The sequence below is a fragment of the Maniola jurtina genome, chromosome 3 (assembly GCF_905333055.1).
Source record: "Maniola jurtina chromosome 3, ilManJurt1.1, whole genome shotgun sequence".
NCBI lineage: Eukaryota > Metazoa > Arthropoda > Insecta > Lepidoptera > Nymphalidae > Maniola > Maniola jurtina.
In genome coordinates, this window is record NC_060031.1 from 7827653 (window position 1) to 7852590 (window position 24938).

Below are 24938 nucleotides of genomic sequence, written 5' to 3' on the forward strand. Positions count from 1 at the left end.
ACAGATCGAGAAGACAATCGGGGTGGGACGCACCGCACAGCCGCACATCCCCAGCGCTAATCCCAAGCTAATCCGGCGCGGGGTAGCGCAGGTGACGTGCAGGTGTGCGGGGCGTCCCCTTGCCTCATAGCCCGATCGCCATCTCGACCTATCGCGTACTGTAGGTACCTACTCTGTTCAATCATCTTTAAAAAAAATGTCGCAAGCCTATCTATGTAACGCAAGGAAAATATTTTACTTCGCATTTGCTTCTATGAGAGCCCCCCTGAAATAAAGATTTTTATAATTTTTAGGGTCCCGTTACTCTGTCCGTCTGTCGTCTGAAAACCTTATATAACTATGTGCTATGTTACATGGCTCTGGCAGACGGACGGACGGACGGACAAGTGCAAATTCACTCAAGTAGACCCAGAGACCCATCGATTTGATAGACCTCGGTTCGCTCGGTCATATACTACTACGGAGTGTAGTGTGTACTATATTTTTAAATAAACTAGAAGTCTGTTATAAAAGGCAATAATTATACAAAAAAATAAAATTATACAATAAAAAAATTGTAAGTGTTGAATGCACAAACCAGTAATTTGAATGCACGATGAATTTTAAAAAGTAAAATATGATGAGTGAATGCATGCAAATGCAAAACAATTTTGTGGAAGTTGGTAATAGATCGATTTTCGCTCCAATGTTGGCAGCAAGTTGATTTTTCAGCCAATAAAAACACAATTTCAGGTCTCTCTTCTATAAAAGAATATGGCCGACATTTTGATACCGCTGTCATGAAGATTTCCCAGTGACAAATTCTTAACTTTGTAGTTCTTCATGCACGGTTTTATGTTCCATTAGAGTTTTATTTTTTTAATTACGTAGACGGTGTTTAGTGTAAGCTACAGTTTTTACAAAAATGGCAGCTGATCGCGAAATAGCTGCTGAAGACAGCATAAGAGTCGTATGCCGATTTCGACCACTCAATGATTCTGAAGAAAGAGCTGGTTCTAAATTCATCGTGAAATTTCCTTCAGGACCGGACGATAATTGCATTTCCATAGGGGTAAGTGCAAATGTATGATTATACCCGCGTTTTATTCTTCTATCATCGCCCCAATTTAGACCATGATGACTAATACATTACGACTGGTGTTCACCTGCTACGAAATGGCCTTTCTTTTCTATTCCGCTTGGTTGATTATGATTACGATCATGTACATTTTAAGAATCTTTGTGTGTATTACTAAAATCGGGCATCCAATTTTGCTTAGTCGAAAATCAATACAAATACTTTCTCGACCTTGACCTGAGAATTCCTAGGATATATTTTGTATATTTTTGTTTACTTATTTTAAAAATAATAATGCACTTAAACCCATGAATGTTCGGTTTCTATTAAAACAAGAAAACACCTACCTTTTTAAAATATCTATTTTTAGAAATGTTTTTATTTTAAATTGGACACAAACTAATTTATTAAAAGCCTGTGTAAAATTCTACACCAAAAACTTTTAATAAATTAATTTATTAATTATTAAAAGTTCTACTACTACTACTCTTCATACATGCAGATACTCTAGCATTATTTATGAGAATTTAATTTTTCTGTACATAGTGCTATGATATTAAATTGATCTTTTTGAAAATAAAATTGTTGTGTATTTATGAGTGTAATTTTTTTTAAGGGTAAAGTATATTTGTTTGACAAAGTCTTCAAACCCAATGCAACCCAAGAAAAGGTTTATAATGAAGCAGCCAAAAGTATTGTATCAGATGTACTGGCTGGTTACAACGGAACCATATTTGCATACGGTCAGACCAGTTCAGGAAAAACACATACAATGGAAGGTGTCATAGGTGTGTATTTCAATAAATTTCTATATTATAAAAGTCAATTTTAATTATAATCCTGTAAATGAATAAATGTTTAAATGTAATATATTACTAGCTTCTGGATAAAGTAGCTTTCTAATTATAAAAGAATTATTTAAATTGATTCAGTAGTTTCAAAGTTCATCAATTTCAAACAAACAAGCAAATCTTCCCTCATCTTTATAATATTAGTTTAGACTATTTTTGTCATTTATCATTCTATAATTAACACAATTTTGCACAATCCTACTTAAATATAATAAACTGTTATTTGATATTTATATTTAGATAAAATTACAGGGGATCCTGGGAAACAGGGCATTATCCCACGAATAGTCAATGACATATTCAACCACATATATGCAATGGAAGAGAACCTTGAATTTCACATTAAAGTGTCATATTTTGAAATCTATATGGACAAAATCCGGGATCTGTTAGATGGTAAAAATGTTTTGTATATTGTATCTCTATTTAAGATTTTTTAGTGCTTTACTAAACAGCTCAAATAATGTATAGTAAAAGATGTTGACATTAATCATATTAAATAATTAATCAAGGAAATTTTAATCAAATTAATCGTCATCAATTGGAAGTGTTTTATATATACACTATTGACCCACCTCAGCTTCACAAGGTAGACGAACTATGCCACTATACATTGTTTTTGAGTAAATTTCACAATTTAGACAGAGCACACAGAAGTTCTTAGATGGGAGGATTTTTCAGACTTAATAGAACATCAAATAATATTTTTTTAGTTTCAAAAGTGAACCTCAGTGTTCATGAAGACAAAAACAGAGTCCCATTTGTAAAAGGTGCTACTGAAAGATTTGTGTCAAGTCCAGAGGAAGTGTTTGAAGTTATAGAGGAAGGAAAATCAAATAGGCATATTGCAGTAACAAGTGAGTATATTGCAATTCTAATTTTACCTAAATTGTTATTATTGAGAATATTATATCTAATAGCAAGTAGGAATTTTGTGTTTCAAATTTTATTGAGAAGTGTGGCAATAAAGTCAATTGTTGAATTTATAAGATAATTGATGTAATGATGATAACTATGCAAGATCAAAAGTAAAGCTACAAGTCTGAGAAGAATTTCACAATATCACTCAAAACTTATAAGAACTCTCAAAGCTGTTAAAGCAACTCATTCTCAAAATCTTCTATCATTCAACTAATCCTTCACATTGTGATAGAATATTTTAGTAACTTTAAATATACTTGAGTTTATCATATTATCATTTTGAGTTTATCATTATTATATTTTATCTAAATATAATATTTTTTCAGACATGAACGAACATTCATCTAGATCTCATTCAGTCTTCCTGATAAACGTTAAACAAGAAAATTTAGAAAATCAGAAGAAATTGTCTGGAAAATTGTATCTTGTGGACTTGGCTGGATCTGAAAAGGTGCAACTAGATAAGACACTTCAATGGTTACACAATTAAATCTGGCAAGTCTTTTATTTTATGTTTTGAATTTTTTTTAGGTTTCTAAAACTGGTGCTGAAGGTACTGTGCTTGATGAAGCCAAAAATATTAACAAGTCACTATCTGCCTTGGGTAACGTGATCTCTGCGTTAGCAGATGGCAACAAGTCCCACATCCCTTACAGAGATTCGAAACTGACACGTATCCTTCAAGAATCACTCGGAGGTAACGCCAGGACGACTATTGTCATTTGTTGTTCGCCAGCCTCATTTAACGAGAGTGAAACGAAAAGTACACTCGACTTTGGTAAAAGGTAATTGTTTTCAATTTTTATTTGTCAGCTTCACAATTAATTATTTATATTCCATTTGAGGACTAGTATGCTCCCTTATTGATCAACTTTATAATTTATGGTCAGCTTATTTGTTAATATTCATCTCTTTCATCTTAACAGTCATCTTTTTTGTCTTTTGATTTATTAGTCAGCTTTTGATTTAAACTTATAATTTATTGTATGCTCATTGGTCAACTTCATAGTTTATAGACAGCTTGTTGGTCAATTTCATGAATTATACATATTTCAATTTCATGGCTCATTGATCATAATCATGACTTATTTGGTCAACTTTATAATATTTTATGGTCAACACATTAGTCAATATTATGATTTACAGTCATTTCATTGGTCAACTTTGTGACATTATAGTCAGCTCATTGATCATAATCTATGATTTATTGTAAGTGCACTGGTCAACTTTATAATATATAATAGTCATATTATAGGCAATTAGAGAGCGGAGCTGGCATAATTCTTTTTTTTATGCTGCCTGTATATTATCAGAAATTTATCTGTTAGAAAATTTCTAGTGCATTCACTCTATAAGACTGATATAACACTTCATATCAATAACTAACGACTAATCTGGCAAAATTCTGGCTATGTCTAGTACAAAATGTATGAGCAGATAACCTTCTTTAGAATTTTTTCAAACAGATAATTTCTCATAATATGCAGCTGAATCTGCTGAGCTTAAAATGAATTGAACTGTATGGTTATTTTTGGGACAATTTCAATAACTTATGTGATACATCACAGGGCGAAAACAGTCAAGAATGTTGTATGTGTTAATGAAGAGCTCACAGCAGAGGAATGGAAACGTCGTTACGAAAGGGAAAAAGAGAAGGTGGCTAGGTTAAAAGGAAAGGTAAGGTATCTTGAAACAAGACAAAAATTGTTCTTAAACTTTATTAAAAAAACAATTATTTATTTTAAAAATGTTTTTTTTTAATATATAAAAAGGTTGAAAAACTTGAAGCAGAGGTTAATCGCTGGCGGTCTGGTGAGACAGTTCGCCCGGAGGAACAAGTTAACCTGGTTGAGATTGAAGCGGTCACTCCAATTACATCGTTTATTGAAGAGAAACCTCCGGTTGCGGTGAGTGCCAAAATATTCATATTCCACTAGATATTCTACAAATTGCCATTTAATTTTTGCAAGCTGTGTTAAAAACACACGTAAGGGCCATAGCAGACACAACAGCGATCAGCAATTTAGTTGGCTTTTCCACCAATGTTGAACTCAGTTCCAATTTGAGCTTATTGAATATTATGCTCTTACCTTCCCTGTTCTCTACTACAATATTTGTTATCTTGTCTTGTTTACTATAGCGTTTCCGTTCATTAAAATAGAGTCATCTTAATCACACATGAGTCAAGCATTCGAACCGTAGGTGGTGGCTAATACCTATTACTGGACGAAACCATAATACAAGCTATGACTTACTACACTTGTTCAGAATAATTTCGTTAGTCATAATATGTGGTTTTTAATAATTGTAAAGATGTAGCTAAAGGTGTCAACCATATGCTTAAAAGGCATAAAATAATTATTAAACAAAAAAGAATAATTCACATTTCCTAAAAAGTAGCTGTCCGACCGCTGACGATTAGCGAGAAACGATTGAGCTAAAAAGTACAAATGAGACCAGCAAAGAGAAGCAAGTGTGTAGTTGGGATAGCTTTGTTGCTATGAGGTGGGCTATGACGAGCGCGTGTGCGGGTGCAACGGGCGAATAATTGCTCGACATTCATTATTGAATCCCTGCGCAAACTGCGCGAGTGTTTTGACCGCCAAGAGAACATAGCTGAGAGAGTATTTCTTTGATAGTTTGTCGCCGCAGTTTGCATAGTCAGCGATCAATTATTATATCAATATATTTTATTGACATGGGACATACATCGGTTGTGCGTTTCTTAAACGAAAAAATAGTCGATGGCTAGTCGCTTCCTCGTGGGGGGTGGGACTGTTGCCTAATATTGCATTTGATTTTTATTAAAATTCTCAATACTTTTATAAACATCATCATCACACACCACCTGCAGTCTAATTTTCCTTATAGTTTCCAATCTTTAAGGTTGCCTGGTAGAGATCGCTAGTTAGCGATAGCCTGCCTTTTGTATCTTCCCTCTGTCTGTGTTTTTTATTCTTTAATGTAATCCTTCTTGTGGTTGTGCAAATAAAGTGTATTTATTATTATTATCATCCCTTATAGTTATTTACCCTATGCTAAAAAGAAATTAAATTAGATCAAGTAGATTGATGTTATTTTGAAATTAACAAGCTTCCATCGGTAAAATGACCAAAATTGACTGACATTTAACATTTCAGAAAAACCTGTAGACAGGTGCCCTTTTCAATAAACCACAAAGTGTATAGAATTAGCGTTGGGTCGATTAACGATTATGTACGAGCACAACCTATATTTTACCTTGTTACCTATATTTTTCTATGGCATGGTGTATTTTGGAATAAGATTCCCTTATTCAAAGGATACTGATAAGTCGACATAAACATTTTTACAATGTTTCCAGTATTTGTATCGAGAATTTCTAGGAACAAGATTTTGCATATAGGTGTTTTCTATAACAAATTTCAAAAGGGTTGCTGTTAAAATTAAAAAAATTAAAGTGTTATTTGTTGAGAATTTCAGATATAGCTGACAGCTAGCTACTTGTAAAGAAAGGACGATTATAAAGTTTCTCTTTTGTTATAATCAGCCCATACCAGTGGCTGTATCGAGTGCAGTGGAGGACGCGGCTTTGCAGGCCAAGCTGGAAGCTCTCTACCAACAACTGGACGACAAGGACGAGGAGATCAACCAGCACTCGCAGTTGGTGGAGAAGCTCAAGGAGCAAATGATGGAGCAAGAGGAACTCATCGCGTGTACGAGGTATGACCATTTTTAAAGGAATTTTAAGGAGCAAGAGGCTGCAAAAGATGAATTTTTGCATTTTTCTGTGCTGCTACCAACCTTTGCTGATGTCATTAGTATTCGTTTGATCTACCCGATGTGACCAAATCATTAGTGAAACACGCGATGGATGTGCCTCTTGCGGACTGCGGTTGAATAGGAATAGATTTTTTTAATTCAAATAAACTTTCTCAGTATTTTTGAATCGTCAAGTGATTTTTTTATTCAAATAAACTTTGCAATGCATTGTCCAGCGTATCTACCACTGATTCGGAATGTTAAGGCTGCACTTCCTGCTAGTATTCTCTATAGATAGTCTCTCATTATGTCTGTATGTTAGTATTATAGTCTCTCAATATGCGATCACCTTTTAGACCATGTTAGACGTCTGATATTGACTCTTTCCCCTCCAACTAAGCTTGAGTGGGAGTAATAGCGGCTGTTGCCCAACTACCCGACTAGCAATTAATATAGAAACTGAAAGAGCAATAGGTAGTACAATGGCATTGCATGTACAAAGTATGCCCTTGCCTCGCTATAAATCAATCTGATTCCAATACAATAATCCAATTTACGATTGAAGATATTATAAAGTATTTTTTATATAGGGAGTATATGTATAAGTATGTTTGTTTTAAGTTAGTTGGAAAGTAAAATTGCACCTTCAAAATATGTTAATCATTATTAAGATGGCAATCAGCACAGTTTTCTTTTGTGGGATATTAAGGCTGGATACATATTATTATAATCTGACGCCACTGCAGTTGTTGAGTTAAATCTAATTATGAACTTTCTGTGACCAGAAACGGACTTCGAAATTCGAATACGTACGGATACGTTCGAATTTAAATTTCGAATACATGACGTAATGTCAGGCAAAGTATGATTGTATCCTTAACTGGTTCATGTATAAACGTTATCTGTGGTAATTAAACAAAGAACTACATCCTCATTAAAACTATGAATCGAACGGAATGTTTCGATCGATTACGTTACCAAAATCGAAATCTAGTTCATGAGTACACACTCGTATATCCTACATGCTTCTGTGAATTACATGCTCTAAAACCGTCAAACAAAATGAATCCGAAATAATCACGTAACGTTTTTCGACAGTGATTAAGCTCTTACGCAATTATTTTGATGTAAAGATCTCTACGAAATATTGATCCAGTAATCTTTATGAAGTCTTAAATTTTGAAATTGAAATTATTATTAATATTAAAATTTTCTTCACAAATAAACCATACAAAAATTACAATTTAGAAAAACTTAACGATCAATTTATATGTCTTTATAACGTCAATGCTAAATATCTGGAAATGTTCGTGATCTGGGGGACTAGCTGGTAGGTACGGTACACACATCTAATTAGTTAGAATTAGAATGGAATATATAATGAGATTGAATGTAAAATCTTTGTATCATGATTATCGAAGTTCAATTATCTCGTACAACTACATTATTATATGACCTAGAGATTATATTATTACAGAATACTTAACAGTACCTAACAGGTACAGAAGACTAATTCCACAAAGGCGTTTAAATTAATATTGACTTTGTTAGGTAGTAATAAAGTACAATTCAGCTCATACAGCACTGCAACCTAAAGTGTAACCTCTATCGCATTTTCTCATCGATCCCTCTCTCCCTCCATTCGTTTTTCTCCCTTTCTTTTCCCGTCTCCCCCTCTCCTTTTCTCTCCTCCGCCTCTCTCCTCTCCCGTAGCTTGAGCTTCTTTTGACATTATTACTACTAGAGAAGCTAGACTCTCAGATGATAGTAAACAAAGTTCAGTATGCCATACATATCAAAAGATGAACTAGTAATTTCAATTGTGGGCTCGTTTTCTTGTAAAGGAGGTTCGTACTTGTTTTCTTTTGGCCTGTTGTTGGCAGACAATCCACAATGGTTACAAAGAATAGACAAGAAAAGCTTACGTTTTTGCTCTGGGGGATTAAAAAATAACCCAATGTAAAAAATAAAAATCTTATTCCTTAGACGCGACTACGAAGCCCTGCAAGGCGACATGAATCGTATCCAGCAAGAGAACGAAGCCGCTAAGGAGGAAGTCAAAGAGGTCCTGCAAGCGCTGGAAGAGCTCGCCGTTAACTACGACCAGAAGTCGCAGGAGGTTGATAGCAAGAGTCGGGAATGCGACCAGCTTTCTGAGGAGTTGCAGACAAAGCAGGTAACATATTTTATTGAAGAAATAGAAAGATTTTTTTGTGTGTTTTGGATCGTCAAAAGGATCTACCACCTGGTGTGCAATACCTCTCATACCGAGAACCACCAAGAAACCTGGCGGTTGCTCTTTTTAATATTAAATTAAGGATAATATTATGCCATATGGTGTGATTAATTGCAGTCCAACACAATGCTGGAGCCAGTCAAATCCTAGCTTTTTATGGTTCCATATCCGGAGGGGGTGGGACCCTGTTACTATGCCTCCGCTGTCCATCCATATGTCTGTCTGGCAGTGTCTGTGTGGCACGAGATGTATCTCGTGAGCCGTAATAGGTATTGAGTTTCACAGAATGTGTAATTCTGTTTTCCGCTATAACAATAAATAAAAAGAATTTCAAAACGGGGCCACCATGACAATTTAAAAAAAAAGTGTTATTTCCTGTACCATGGTACGGAACTCTTCGTGTGCGACTCCGACTCACACTTGACCGACTTTTCTATATTCTTAGTAGGTAATTTTATGATAATGTTATCAATATACTGGTTTTTTACCTATATTTGTTTTGATACCAAAAGCCATTCATTCAGAAATATTTGAGACATTGTGGCCTCGCTAAAGAAGTTAAGGAGCAAAATTTGTTCCTATGTAACTTTGTGTAGTACCTACATTGAATCGCTCCAATATAAATTGGCTTCATACAAACTTAAATGGCAAATTGGCAGACTTCACGCACCAGAACATTATGGAGAACTCTCAGGCATATAGGTTTCCTCACGATGTTTTCCTTCACCCTTAAAGCAAGGGATATTTAACTACTTAAAACGCACACAACTCCGAAAAGTTAGAGCGTGCCCGGGATCGAACCCTCAACCTCCGATTAGGAGGCGGGCGTCCTAATCACTAGGCTATCACAGCTTTATAGTCACATAGTTAAACACAATGTTACTTTGCGAAACAGAGCGCTTTGACGACCGCAACGGCCGAGCTGCAACAGCTTCGGGACCTGTCCGCTCACCAGCGCAAACGTATCGCCGAACTGCTGACCAACCTGCTTCGAGACCTGGCCGAGATCGGCGCGGCGGTGGGCGGCTCCGAACTGGACTTCAAGCTGAACGTGGACACTGTGGGCAAACTCGAGGAGGAGTTCACTGTCGCGCGCCTGCACATTAGCAAGATGAAGAGCGAGGTCAAGAACATCGTGCAGCGCTGCCACTCGCTGGAGTCCGCTAACATTGATGCCAACCAGAAGGTTAGTAGCTCATTAATTAGTCTTTAACTCCTTACTAACTACTGTGCGATCTGGCCAGATTGACCTGTGGGTTCTAACTAGGCTTCAAGCTGAACTTGGATAATAGGCTAACTCATTAACCAAGAATTAGGTCAAGAATTTGTAACATTGACACCAACCTAAGCTACCTAACCTAAGCTACCTAACCTAAGTTACTTGCTCATTACCCAATCCTCCATCAGCCAGTATGCGTCCTCTGTTGGATATAGGCTTCTTTCCAACATCTAACCCCATCAGTTAAAGCTGTGTGTTAATAGATCAGTCACTCGGGACACGTCTTTACATGTGTATAGATTTGTGAATTTGGTTTGGAAGTTATTGTGTCCACAAAATGTTTTGTATGACAGATCGAGGAATACGAGCGGACGCTTGGCGAATGCAGACTTCTGATCTCGCAACACGAGGCGCGCTGCGCGTCGCTGGCTGAGTCCATGCGCGAGGCGGAGAACAAGAAGCGCCAGCTCGAGGAGGCGGCCGACGCGCTGCGCGAGGAGTGTGCACGCTTACAGGTATGTCAATACATATTGCTCTAGCCATGCTGTACTGTTAAAGGCTGTAAGTCGTTTAGCGTCTTAATGATCATATTCGCGTGGCACGGCTATGCACATGCGTTGGGTGTATATGGCGTGTTATAAATAAGGTCATAAGTGCGAAAGGGTTTTGATGCAATAATTTCGCGGAATTGCTACTCGAATTCTGAAGCCGACCGTGCCATTTGGCGTCTTATTTCATGCAACAAGTTGAGTGTAAGCAATCGCTGGGTGAGTGCTGGCTTCTAATTTCGTAGCATAGCAGAGATAGTCTATGCTGACAGAGTGAACTAGAGAGAGGGAACTCTCTGTTCGATCCTGAGTAGGACGATATGTCAAATATTACACTATGACACGTGAAGTCGAAATGACGTCGTTTTATAGCCTACCCAGCTTTACATATAAGTAACATGTGACTGCCAGTGACGTCGAAACCTCGACGTTTTTTACAAGTTCCCTGTCGTGAACTGTGGTTCAGATTGGGTTAAAATTGTCCAGGTTAAAAAAAGGATTTTATCAAAATTACAATTATACCGTTTTATTCGCCAGGTGCTTATTTTAACTAGGCAGCCTGCTGGAAAATAGTGAGGAAAGGTGACTTTTATGAGAGAAGTAACATTTTTATCCACTATCTGCGCATATCGGCATAAAGGCCAATTTGTGCTGTTAAATGTTATCTTTAAAGTATTCAAACATGTACTCGTATTTAAAGTGTTTTGATATGTCGCATTTGTTGATCGTTTTTAACATGAATTGTATTTATTATTAACTTCGATTAATATATCTTTATATAGATACAGTTCATAATAAGTAACTAGTCATGGAGACAATCATAAAAGATAATTTTATCTATGGCGATAATGCGATGACTTGGAAAAGATCATACTTCCGATTTTATATAGAAAACATGCATTGGAAAATGTGGCACACATTTTTATTTATACTGTGTACAATATGCGTTTCTCATGACGAAAGGGGTAATTTAAGGTCATGTTAGAAAAAATCCTCAAAAGTGGCTATGGCATCACTACCAATATTATAAATACAAAAGTGGTTTGTTTGTTCTTCAATCAAGCCGCAAAGGAGTAACGGGTCCACGTGATTTTTTGCATGGACATAGTTAAAGTCCTGGAGAGTGAATAAGCTACTTTTTAACTCGGTAAATAAAAGACTTGTCCCGTGGGATTTTCAAAACCTAAATCCACGCGGACGTAGTCATGGTTTCTACATAAATACTTTAAATTTCTGTGGGCGAAATGCTTTTTTACATAGAATTCTTTTAATAAATATTCAAATATTATAATAACAAAACGCTTTGCGTGATTAAATAATATAAATCACCGATGTGAGTTCATTAACACATTTCAAGAGTTTCACGAATGATAAATGAATGTCGTGTTAACTTAGAAAGATTACATACTTTTTAATTCGTTAATTGGTCTTATTTACTAAAACATTTGTGTACATATTGTATCTAATTCACTGAATGAAAAATCACTACACATATTATAAATGAGAAAGTGCGTTTGTTCTTCAATCACGCCGCAATGGAGCAACGGATTGACCAGATTTTTTACATGAATATAGTTGAAAATCTGGAGAGTGACCGGCTACGTTTTATTCCGGAAAATCAAGAGTTCCACGGATTTTTGAAATTCTAAATCCACGCGGACTAAGTCGCGGGCATCAGCTAGTTATTGATAAACCAAACTGAAGATGAACAGAACTGAAATTGATTTTAAAACCTCAAGAAAACCTAGAGGGTACTTATCGTTGACCTAGAATCATGCAATTTGGCAGGTAGGTAGGTCCTATAGCACAAGTAAAGGAATAAATCTGAAAACCATTAATTTGTGGTTACATCATTGAAAAAAAAATTAAAATGCATTTAAATTTTTAATTTAAAAGTAAGATAACTATACCAAGTGGGGTATCGTATGAGAGGGCTTTACCTGTTCATTCTTAAACAGATTTTTATTTATTTTTATGCACAGTAGTTTTTGATTTATCGTGCAAAATGTCGAAAAAAATACCTCAGTGCGTGAGTCCGACTAGCGCTTGGCTGTTTTTTTTATATAGCAACTTCCTTTCGTTTGACTCAGTTTGGATATAATATGGGAGATTTAACATTTAAATAACGTTAACATTTCTGTGTACGCAGGCAGCAGAGCGCGTGCAGTTGGCAGCGGCCGAGCAGCGCGCGGACACGCAGGTACGAGCAGCGCTGGAGGCGCAGTTGGAGCAACTGCGCGCGTCGCACGCCACGCAGTTGGCGGCACTGCGCGACGAGCTTGCGGCCATGCAGCGGCAGCACCAGGAGCTCAAGGAGTTAGTAACATATTATGTACTTACATACATAAGGGAGGGTTCACATTTTTTCGATCGTAGTTTGGACGCAAGACATGTGATACGGCCTGTGAACAACATTAGTGCGCGAGAATCACTGTGGTGTTATCGGTAGGTCGCTATGGGCCGTAAAAGGCTAGCAGACAGACAGACAGGCGATACTTTCGCAATCATAATGATATACGCATGGATTACGAGGCTAATAATACAATTTATTGATGTGTTTTATGACAAAGTAGCGTGGAAAACTGGCTGAGCTTTCAGTCGCTTACAAGATGATTTAGTGAATTGTTATGTAATAAGTAACATTTTATGATTTGAAAAGAGCAACTGTTGAGTTTCTTACCAGCTCTTGGCAGTAGAAATTCCATTCCGAACCAGTAGTATTCTCTAGTTGTGGTACATGGAATAAATTAGATTTTATTTATTGTGTGTTGTTTGTCCGCAGTACGTACCAGGAGCTGACGCTGGCGCGACAACAGCTACAGGACGACTACGAGAAGCTGAAGCGCGAGGAGGCCGACAAGTCCGCCAAACTCAAGGAGCTCATGTTAGTGTCGCGCCCCGGCCTCGACAAGGCCGCCAAGGAAGCGGCCAACCAGCAAGTGCTGTTCAGGGATTACATTATATCCCCCAAAAGAGAGAAATTAGGATACAGATTCGCGACGGGCCTCGAAAAGGCTTCTAACGAGGAGAAGTCGCTCTCGGCAATCCCCAAGTCCCCCTCCCCCCGCCACACCTGCAACATCCACCCCCTCCAGTTACATCTACTTATTTCTGTCACCATGATCCTCCTCACTCATCGCTATCCACAGATTGTCGTTTTGGTTTGAGCTTGTCGGCCTGTTTTCTGTGATATCTTTGTGGATCTCCTGCCCACGCACTTGTTTGACGTTTATTTGTAGTGCCTTTCAAAGATAAGTTTTAATGTGGTATAGGCATTACTATTAAAACAACATTCATAGAGTAAAGTATAAACAACTGACCTGCACATTCAGTGATTTATCGAACTATTTGTTGGTAAGATAAGAAGTGAGGTGCGTGGGCTGCGATGTTTAGACCGCGGTGCTTTTGCTTCGTCAGTAGATCATTGGTTTTCCGCGCTGTATCAAAGTACAAATACCTATGCAAAGACATATTATCTTCTCTACAGACTATCTGACGCAACTCATAAGCTGAGATCTATGGACTGTACTTTGACTTTGCTCAGACTTTAAACTTAAAATGCGACGGACTTAACGTAAACCTCGTTTAGTCTTAAATCTGAGCAAAGTCGAAGCACGCTCTATAGATTTCAGACTTGGCTAAGACCTACTTACGTACTTTGACTTGGCTTAGACTTAAGACAGAGTTGAAACGAGACCAATTTTTGCAGAGATATGTCTGTCTCGTTTTAACTCTGTCATAAGTCTTAGCAAAGTCTATTGTACGCTCTGTAGATCTCAGGCTTAGTTTCGTAAACGAAAGTAAACAAAAATTTAAGTCCTATTCCTCAAGCAATAATTTTTTTTAAAATACAAGATCATTATTACTTATAAGCATACTGATCAAAGTATTTTCTATACCAAATTAAAAACTTGACTGTGCGGGAGATCCATGATTTAGTTCCAATCCATTAACGCTTTTCGATTTTACTGCATCTGTCGAGTACGAACTAGTTATACGTGGCAATAATACAAAGTAGTTTTAAAGATAATTCCTACTTGGTGGGTGCATGTAAAAACCTAATAACATCCTAGTGAAATGTTAATTGTTTTCGGATTGATATTTTATATTTTTTACGCGTTTTGAATGCTTCGCTTCGAAGTAATTCGGGGACTCTAGTCAACATATACACAAAGCGATGAGAGTCATTAATATTATTAGGAAATGTCTCGACAGCTACGACTGGATGTTTGATTTAAAAAAAAAATATATTCGACCACAAGTGAAATTATTAGTTTTTAAAATTTGTTCCTTAATGAAAACTGGCAAGGTTCACTTTATTAATGAATGTTTAAATGGGCTACGCTGCAAGACTCGCTCCGTCGCCCCTTCATTAAGCTCACCTTCTCGACCTTCGTTTCGCTACGGAGGTAGCCGCCTCCCCCTTTTGCTCCACTCGGCCTCCTAGGCTCGCTTCATTCAGGAGCTTCTTCGCGAGATCCTGGCTTCGCGCTTCACACAAAACACTCTATTGCTTAGAGTTGGAGTGATTAGATTTTGTTCTGGGCTACTTAAGAGATATTCCGGCTACCAAAAGTATTCTTGACACAGATTTTGTTCTGGGCTACTTAAGAGATATTCCGGCTACCGAAAGTATTCTTGACACTTCCATAAAAAAATTAACCTGAACCCTTTACGTTATGGAACAAGTTTTAAAAACATTTGACTGTACTTTTTTTAATATCGAACAACTGTAGCCGTCTAGACACTTCCATGCTTCTTCACGTAGTGAGACTAACCTCGAGCATGTTTATTGTTGTCTTGTCATATTAAAAGCATGATGTTATTTAAAATCTTAGGGAATATAATCTAGTCTACTTTATTTAGGTGTATTATCAGTATATTAATTAGGAAATTTTTTAGGTAAATGTAGTATCGTCTTACGATTGGGTACATGATCAAATGACTAATTGCTTTCATTTCTTGAATTTAATACAGAATTTTGATTCCTTCGAAATGAAAATTTTGAAATCAACGGAACTCATTTCTAAAAAGTAAATGATGACGTCAGAACCGTTTCGCCGTAATGAGTTTTAGTGTGGTATTTAGAGCAACATCAATGATTTTTTAAATAATACGAGTGGTGATAATCATGGCCATGTACTCTAATGTTGTTGTAAAATCAGTACCTGTTACTAGAAATATATTTCTTAAATAATGGTAAAGTCAGTAATATAGGTAGCTATTATGGACATCACTCACTGCCTTATTAAGTTACAAACGACTACTTAACGTTTATTTTTATATTTGAAGTTGTTATGATAACTAATTTTAATAAGCTCAAGTAGTTTGTTGTGTTGAAACTTGAAGTCATAATCACAGTCGTTCATTTTAAACTAGAGCACAAAATTTAAAATTAGAGGAATAAATAGTAATAAATATCTCTAAAAAAAAAGGGGATGTAATGTAGGAAACGTAGGAACATTGTAAATAGATTTGATTGTTTGTATAGAGAGTTGCCGCGGAAATATTTTTCTTAAATATTTTTGTATAATGTGTCGACCATGAGTTGTGAACTCGCTTACATTCGACGTGTCTAACCAACCATCATTAATTAGAGATGATTTTATTTACCTAAATCAATATCTTATTTTATAAATTAACGAGCAAATTGACTAATGACATAAAACCATGAAATAATGTGTGGTTTGCATAATAAAAAGCTCAGTGATAGTGGAACCAATGCATTTGTAAAGGGAACAGTTTTATGCGACATCATTCCAATGTTGGCATTTATTTTTTGACAAATATCACTAAATTATAAGGATTCATTCATAAAAGTAGCGCATGGTCATCCTTTTTTTTTCATTTCCGAGACATACATCACGCTATTCTTTTTTCATTGCATTTATTATTTCCCTAGTGTCCATGTCACTTCCTTAGTCTATACACTCTTAATGCCGAAGAGTGATTGTCACCTCAACCGGAGGTTGGGAGTCGTGCAAATAGATTTCTCTCAAGTATTATATTTAAATATTCATAACAATAAATCTATTTGGCACAAACTTTGGACTACCTGATTTCATGGGTGTTCACAATTAAACTAGAAACTGTCTTATTTTTTCTTCTGTTTCTAGTTTAAACCAACCCATGGTAGGAAGACCATATGATTATTTATGTTGTGATACAATAATGTTTACAAATAATTATTATTTATTCGTTGTAAGTACAAGTAGGTAAATGTAGTGCAAGGTCTTGTAATGGCTCGCTTTTTTTTTTTTTTTGAGTTGTCATTTTATTCCGCACGTATCCCATTCATATTCATTCTGCCGGGGGTTGGCATTCTTTATAAATATGGCCTTTGAAAGCGACGTAATATGGATGGGAGTGTGCCGGAAGATAGGTCACAAGCATTTTCAGGTAATTCCTAATACATACCGATTGGCCATTTAATTGTAATTTAAGTACTTATTTTTACATTTAAAGCAGTGTCTAGTAGCCTCTATAAAGTCAACATTCATCCTTACTTTGTGCTTTTTATGATTATTTGAAACTTGCTCAGATTTAGACTGGTTGTACTGCAGATCAACCTAGCCCGTCTAGGTATGAGCTAATCCTTATCGCCTTTCCATGTTTAATTAAAAGGTGGATCTCACAAACCACTCGAGAGTTGGCCACATTATGTTCTTATGATGCGCGTTGTGTGCAGGTGTAGATTCGCCTATAGCTCTTGCGTTTGCAAAATTTACTTTGTATAGTCAATTTTTGTTTTGATAATTTAAATTCCTTTTCATTCTCATGCAGCCAAAGTGTGGAGAGACGCGAGCAAGCCCGCGCCGACCTCAAAGGGCTGGAAGACACTGTGGCTAAAGAGTTGCAGACACTGCACAATCTGCGGAAGTTGTTCGTACAAGACCTGCAGGTTAGTTTGATACTTGACTATCCTTCAACATCACATTTCATTTCAGTCTGAAATAATTCACTAAACAGTTAACATCATTTCTTTGTGCAATGAAGTAACCTAACATCTGAGTAAAAGTTTTGTAAGGTTAAAAGGTTTTTCTGATTTTGATCTCCCTATTTTACATTATTCGTCGAAACTACATACGGTACAGGATATATGAATCATATCGATAAACCTTTGATTGTAACTTAAGGCTTGTTTTCATTAGTCGATAACCTGGTGGCATGCGACATATATCACGACATGCGAGAACACGCCGTGGGCGCTGATGAGAAATACAATTCATTAGAAAAACACTCCCGCTCTCCAATGCGTTCTCTGTAACAAAGAAATCCTACAATCCGAGCGAGCTTCATATGGCATTGGGTTCAGAAACTCGCTTCTTGAACGCGTTTTCTATCGACCAAAGAAAATAGGCATTTTGGTCTAAAGTGCAAGGAATACCGCCGTATTGAAATTATGGTGACGTTGCAATACGTTACCATGGTTTCCATATAGCGGGCTGTATGAAGATTCTAACTTGATATACACTGAGCTTACTTGGTTGTATTGTAGGCGAGGATAAAGAAATCTACAAATTCGGAGGACGGCGCCGAAGAGGAGGGCGGGTCCCTCGCGCAGAAGCAGAAGATCTCGTTCCTGGAGAACAACCTGGAGCAGCTGACGAAGGTGCACAAGCAGCTGGTGCGCGACAACGCCGACCTGCGCTGCGAGCTGCCCAAGCTCGAGAAGCGCCTGCGCGCCACCATGGAGCGCGTCAAGGCGCTCGAGACTGCGCTCAAGGTACGCCCACGAACTACAGTCCGGCAGAACTGCTTCGGCAGTTATTGCTTCACGTTAAGATTATAAATATAAGAATTAGGAACAACAGAGACTCGTGCTATCTCGCTCATAAATCGCGCGTACAAAACATGGTGCGTAGGAAACTACCTATAGCGGGCGGACAGGTGCTATGACTGGCTGATATATTTTCGCGCCATTCAAAATTAAGATTCCTGCTCAGGTGTAGTACGCGACAGTTCGAGATGGCCATCGGGGTGGGGACGCCCTGCACACCCGCGCTGACCCACACTAATCAATGGCGTGCTACACCATCCCTTCAACCAACAATTGTGTTACTAAGAATAAATTTACGTTCACAGGAGGCTAAGGAGGGAGCGATGCGCGATCGCAAGAGGTACCAGTTCGAGGTCGACAGAATCAAGGAGGCGGTGCGCGCGAAGAATCTTGCCCGAAGAGGCGTACAGGCACAAATCGGTAATATTACTTTAAATCAATTTAATATTCGAGTCATTCTGATTTTGCTTCTAATATTTTAAAACCTCTCTGCGACCTATACCTCATTGCTGAGGGTTGTATGTGACCCTTTCCATAAATTACAATGGTAAACGTTTCCTTGGGATAACAACGCGGTGCTTACCCATACACAACTCGACTATTATATATTATATATATAACGAGATTTTCACTAAGTTTTCCAGTTTTAAGTATCAGTGATAATAACCAGGGCTGACAGCTTAACATGCTCCCTAAGGCATGAATGACAAAGGTTTTCCTTCACTGTTAAATAAATGATATTGCTTATAAAATATGTATGGATAATATATAATAACATCTTATTACATAGCTTCTCTCTTTTCATTCTTCTCATTTCTATAGCTTATCTATTACATCATGTTTAGTACTCTGGACCCCCCCAAAAAAGAGACAGAAGTCTTAACCACTAAGCCATCGCCACTTCATTTTTCATTATTTAAAGCGGAATTTACATTACGAATTGCTAATTAAATAAATGCTATGAAACTAATTTCCTGCCACTAAATTCGTAATTTAAATTCGGCTTTATCTAAATACTTTTAAATATGACTAGGCAACATCCCTATCACCCCAATGTAACGTACATCGTTACATATCGAAATGACTGTTTTCAGCAAAACCCATCCGCGCGGGCGGCGGGCACCTAGTGGGCGCAGGCGGCGCGGGCGTGGTGCGGCCCGCACCTGCGCAGGACATCAAGCGGAAATCCATCATCGTCGGCGCACGCGGTATGTAACATTGTACTACTTGCTTGTGATACCTTCTCGACAGCCGAAGTCTGTTGGGGTAGGAGCCTCGAGGCCCAGACTCTCTGTTCCGGAGTGTTCTCTCAAGTAGCTTTGGATATTTGAAATATTTTTTTCAACAGTTTTCACAATAATCTGAGGCCGCTGCTATTAAGCATCAGCTTTGAGACAGTGGAGTCTTGGCATTTGGTGTGAAATAGGGGGGTTGATGGGAAGTCATATCCGGTATGGAGTATTGTATCAGATGGGTGGGATGTCATACCCGATGGGTGGGTGTCATATCCAATGGGTGGGGTGTCATATCCGATGGGTGGGGTATTAAATCCAATTGGTGGGTGTCATATTCGGTGGTTGATGGTGGTAGGGTGATGTGTCGGTCACTACTGATGCCTAGGTTTGTAGGCGCCATTGATGCGAGGCATAGAAGCCCACGGTCAAGGGCACCGATCCACTACTTGGAATTCACCTAGTACAAGCACTAGATGTCGCTACATTAGTTCCCAATCTCGTTAACAGAGTTTTTTTTCTCTACGACGCCACTATTACATCTACAAGTTCCGGATACAACGTTTTCACCAGCTGTGTTCCTGGGTACAGCAGTACTGTACACTGGAGTACAATACACATAAAATGATATTTTCTTTAATTACATGTATTTATTATATCTATACTAATAAATAAAATTGGAGTGTCTGTCTGTAATTTCGAAATAACCACCCCATATTAAGCTCATATGGTTATTTGAACGATACTAACACTGAATCACACGTTTTTAAAATTTTTGTCTGTCTGTCTGTCTGTCTGTCTGTCTGTTTGAAAAGGCTAATCTTTGGAACGGCTGAACCGATTTTGACGGGATTTTCACAGACAAGTAGAGGATTGACCTGGGTGTAACATAGGCTACTTTTTTAACCGACTTTCAAAAAGGGAGTTGTGTTTTTCTACCTATGTACACCGAAATCTCCGAGATTTCTGAACCGATTTGCGTCATTTCTTTTTTAATCGATAGAGGAACTTTGCGACATTGTTTCATAAAAAATTTGGAGTCCAACTCCTCAATCCTGATGCTGCAGGGGATCTGACCAATCCACGCGGGCGAAGCTGCGGGCATCAGCTAGTATTAATATAAAATGTTTTTTTTTTCAGATGAAAGTTGAAGAGATAGCCGTTACGTCATAGAGAATCTAAATGAAACTTCATAGATGTACCTAGAATAAGGCGGCAAAAATCATTCTCGGAAAATATATCCATATTATAATTCTACTTCTGTGTTTATCGAAAGCCTAATATAAGCTACAACAGAATAATAAAAAGTATCGTAGTTCTCTAGGCTTAACGTTTCGAGCTGTCTAATCTTAGCGTCATTAAGTGCACATGTATTTAAAAGATTATAGCTTCTAGCATTCGTCAGTCTGTGTCTATACTGATTCGCTATAATAAAAGAAAAACACTGAAAAAATGACGTAATTTTATAATGTATAGGCACAGTTTTACAGTTATGTACAGGTTAGGCAATTATGAAAAGTATTATTTTCTCTGTTCTTCGACCAGAAGCTGAATCTTTGGTGTCGCTTATCATATTAGATCAAATGAAATATTTTTATGAAATGACAAGTATTAAATTTAGTTTAAATTAAAGTGCTTTCTTGCATTTTGCGTTAAGATGGATATTTCTGATAGTTGTGTCTAACGGGAAGAAATGGCGTGACGTTAGAAGTGAAAGATACATAAAGTCGTCAGTACAAAAAATCACCGAGCCAGTTACCAAAACATTTGCGAAGAGACCGAGAAACGCCATTTCTTCTCTGTCGGATACCTGACCTTTACTAGATGCTATTCATCAGTATGTTAAGAATCGTTGTGAGTTATTTGCAAACTTGCATATGCTGCCGCACAAATTAAGAAAAAATAAAATAAAAAATGAAATAAAAATATCACTTTAACCCCATGGTTGTTGCATTGCAAGTGTGGTGGCAAATGCATACCAGAGTGCATCTTCAATGTTTAGTAATGTAAGCTTCTTTTAATATATATTTTTATATATTGTGATAAGAGTTGTTATGCCGACATGCGAGCATTTAATAAGTTAACGAAACAATAACTTTGATGTGAAGTAAGGTGTCATGTATGTTTACCCGGCCTAGCACCAAAGTTTGACAGCTACAAGTGATGATTGCAACCAGTTCCGATTGGCTGATAATGTACTGTACAGCTAATCCCTGTTATACACAATCTCTAAGCTTAACTAAAATGGCAGGTCTAAATATGTTGCTCTCCCTTTCATAATGCTCCTGACAGAAAAGGATAACCTTATATTTAGACTTGAAATTTTAATGAGATTGTATGCAATACAATTAGCTACATCATTGGCTAAAATGCAAAGTTGTAAGCAAGACTACCATAGATTCAGCCAATCATGACGATAGCGATTATCGCCATGTGGTAATCACAACCTCTGTGCTAGACTAGAAAATGTTTAAGAATTTCTCGGAATGTGTTTAAATAAATATTTTAACTTCTGCAACCTGGGTCAGCATTGGTCTTCCGAGCGTGTGTGCCTGGGCGACTTGCTGCAATTAGCAAGTTCACAGCTTCTAGGCACTGATTGCGCCAGATAGATTCGCGAAATTTTAGTGGGTGATTTTTATATTCGGAGTAGAATATGAAAATCTCTTTCAACTAAAAACAATAACTCTGGTTAAAATATAATAATATCTACCAATGCAAAAATTTACAATTTTTTTATAAATATAATATTTTATGATTTCAATCTACTCAGCGTCGCGTTGTTACATTAATCGTAGATTCATTCGTATCACCGTTATTTTAGACCTTCGTTAGTAATGCTCTATGTACACCTTAGCTTTTGAGCTGTGCTGTGATGTTTTATTTAGTGACCGAATTGCGCTTGCACAGTGGTAATTATAGTCACGTATTTATTAAATAAAGATTTATGTGAAGCTTTTGTCTAGTAGTACACATCCACTGCGTACGCACTGTTCAATTTTACCGAATGATGACAGATCCCTTGTGCTTATGAATTTTTATAATTTATACAATAAGTCTGATCAAGATGCACTCGATTTGGTTACAGTTCTCTATTTACTTTTAAGATGCATTAGCTTCTTAGTAGATCTGTAACTTATGTAAGTACTTATGGAATATTCACGTTAGACCGCAGTCCGGTGCGGACGCGTCCTCTGAGGAGTGATGGAACTCGACCGCGCGCTTCAGGAAACCAAAGATAAATCACAACGTTCACGTTTATTATCGAGAGATTATGATGATTGCCTACTGAAATTGTTACTATAAGCCCCGAATTACTCGACGGTTCCAGAGCTCCTTGATGTGTTGCAATACGTTATATCATATAGGTGTAAAGTGTAGTAAATTATTTCATACTTAATTTAGATACTCGATTTTAATATTTTTATTTATTGTGTTACTAAATTATCAACTTTTTTGTTCACTTCTGAAGTGGTATTTACGCTTTTTCTCTGTTTACAAATTTTTATATCATGATCAAATTATACATATTTTTCATTCGAAATTGGGAGTCTACAAAAATGCATTCCACGTGGAAGGCAGTTTTTTTGTATTTTGTATGAGTTACTTCCTCGTTATATTGTGTAGATAAAATGAGGCTATCCTCGGTTTCACTCGCCTGTTGCATAGATAGCTCAAAGTGGAGGTGGGACGCTCTCGGGCGGACCAGACCGACAGGCTTGCCTTTGCACCAAGTGATTTAGTTTGTATTGACATCTTTTGTATGATGTATTTAATATATGGAAAATTCTCAAAACGAGTGTTTTCTTGATTTTTATTTATTATAAAAATAAAATTATGAATTTAATTTGCTACAGCGTCTTTTAATATTTCTTCCTCTAGAAGCCTTGGCCTTATTATATTGATAGCAAGTTAAACATAAGGAACCTCACACTATACGTGGCCACGACCACGGCCAGTGGCCGAACCGTCTATGTAAAATATAACCGGTAACCCATTACGCATCGCGCTCCTAGCCGCAACGACTTGGTTGCAGCCAAATGCACGATGCATAGTAGATACGCCCACTGGCCGCGGTCATGTGCGAGGTCTCTTAGATACTCATTTTTCACTAAAAACAATTGAACCGATTTTGAGGCAATTTTTTAATGTCTAGAAGTAATATCTGTCTCGAGGCAGGACGTTATTTTGGAAGCAATCAGTAAGGCGACAATTAAACAACTAGAGACAGAGGAACTTGGTCTAAGGGAGTAAAAGCAGAGTCTCATGCCTAATTTCACCAAATAATAATTAATCATAATTTGTATTCTCTCCTTTTTGTCATCTGCCAAGAAGAGACTGCATTACAATAAGCGGGCATTAAATGCTTGGTCAAATTAGGCCTAAGGGCAAAACGGCCGAGATCTACGAAACATCAAAATTTTATTATTCTAGTAAGTATGACTTCTCTACATTATAAATACTATGTAGTCATAATAATGGCATTTTTGGGTCGCTCGCGCTGTAGCGGCCCGATATAGGTCAGTGGGTCGTACTTTGGAGATCGCTAGCCTCGTTTTTAGGGTTCCGTATCTCAAAAAGATTAGGCAGCAACCAGATGGGCAGACCAGCTTCGGGACCCCAACACACAATTGCAAGGCTAGCCTCCGATAGAAACCGATGGAAGCAATTGATCCGCACGAGGTTTTAAGAACACCAGGACCACGATCTTCAGAAAATAATTGAAGGGACGATTAGAGACTTCAAAAAGAAAAAAGGAACCTTTGATCCTGTCACTTTGTTGCCTGGTTATCTGTCAAAAAAAAAACCTATAGTGTACTTCTCGTTGACCTAGAGTCACTTTTGGCTGGTAGGTAGGCCTTATAGCACAAGTAAAGGGAAAAAATCGAAAACGGTGAATTTGTGGTTATATCACAAAAAAAAATGTGTTCACGATAAATTTGATTCACTAAATCGCATATAGATGGCGTAGACCATTATTAACTAGCACAGTTTTACGTAAAGGTTTTGGCTGTGTCTTGTACGATAGCACGGAACCCTTCATGTGCGAGTCCGACTCGCACTTGGCCGGTTTTTTAAAGAAAATAACTACTTTGATGGTTTTTTGAAAAACCTCATGCCACCTACGTCAGGAATCGCACCAGTGTCTCATAAGTCCTCTATGGTCTGGTCGCTGGACCCACCAAAATATATACTAGGATTAATAAGTTGATTCCCTCCGAGGCCGGATCATAGAAAAATGTGTGACGTCACCATAATTTAAATATGGCGATTGAAGATGAGTTTTTTAAATTGGTTGGAATACACTGAATTGAAACATTTATATATTTGGTAAACTTTTATTTGGAAATAA

General features: G+C 37.3%; 1 protein-coding gene across 2 annotated transcripts; it reads left to right on the forward strand.

Annotated features, from left to right (window-relative positions):
- Positions 1 to 698: 698 nt before the first annotated feature.
- On the forward strand, positions 699 to 23437 carry LOC123881164 (kinesin heavy chain). Of its 2 annotated transcripts, none has more exons than XM_045929786.1 (19): positions 699 to 1051; positions 1674 to 1845; positions 2149 to 2304; positions 2622 to 2765; positions 3156 to 3280; positions 3361 to 3614; positions 4398 to 4506; positions 4602 to 4736; positions 6359 to 6531; positions 8557 to 8746; positions 9702 to 9992; positions 10379 to 10540; positions 12723 to 12889; positions 13356 to 13457; positions 17357 to 17474; positions 18072 to 18299; positions 18659 to 18773; positions 19448 to 19561; positions 20726 to 23437. In XM_045929786.1, the coding sequence occupies exons 1-19, from the start codon at positions 905 to 907 to the stop codon at positions 20734 to 20736; spliced, it is 2913 nt and encodes a 970-aa protein (XP_045785742.1). In that variant the 5' UTR covers positions 699 to 904; the 3' UTR covers positions 20737 to 23437. The 2 variants fall into 2 exon arrangements, with proteins under 2 accessions (XP_045785742.1, XP_045785743.1); XM_045929787.1 differs by having other exon boundaries at positions 701 to 1051; positions 2161 to 2304.
- The last annotated feature ends 1501 nt before the right edge of the window (positions 23438 to 24938 follow it).

What these genes read in the sequence shown, in the direction of transcription:
- LOC123881164 (XM_045929786.1), top strand. Translation starts at nt 905, where the DNA reads ATGGCAGCTGATCGCGAAATAGCTGCTGAAGACAGCATAAGAGTCGTA. An exon ending in ATAATTGCATTTCCATAGGG is followed by an intron (nt 1,052 to 1,673) that starts GTAAGTGCAAAT and finishes ATTTTTTTTAAG; the next exon opens with GGTAAAGTATATTTGTTTGA. An exon ending in AAGAGAAACCTCCGGTTGCG is followed by an intron (nt 4,737 to 6,358) that starts GTGAGTGCCAAA and finishes TGTTATAATCAG; the next exon opens with CCCATACCAGTGGCTGTATC.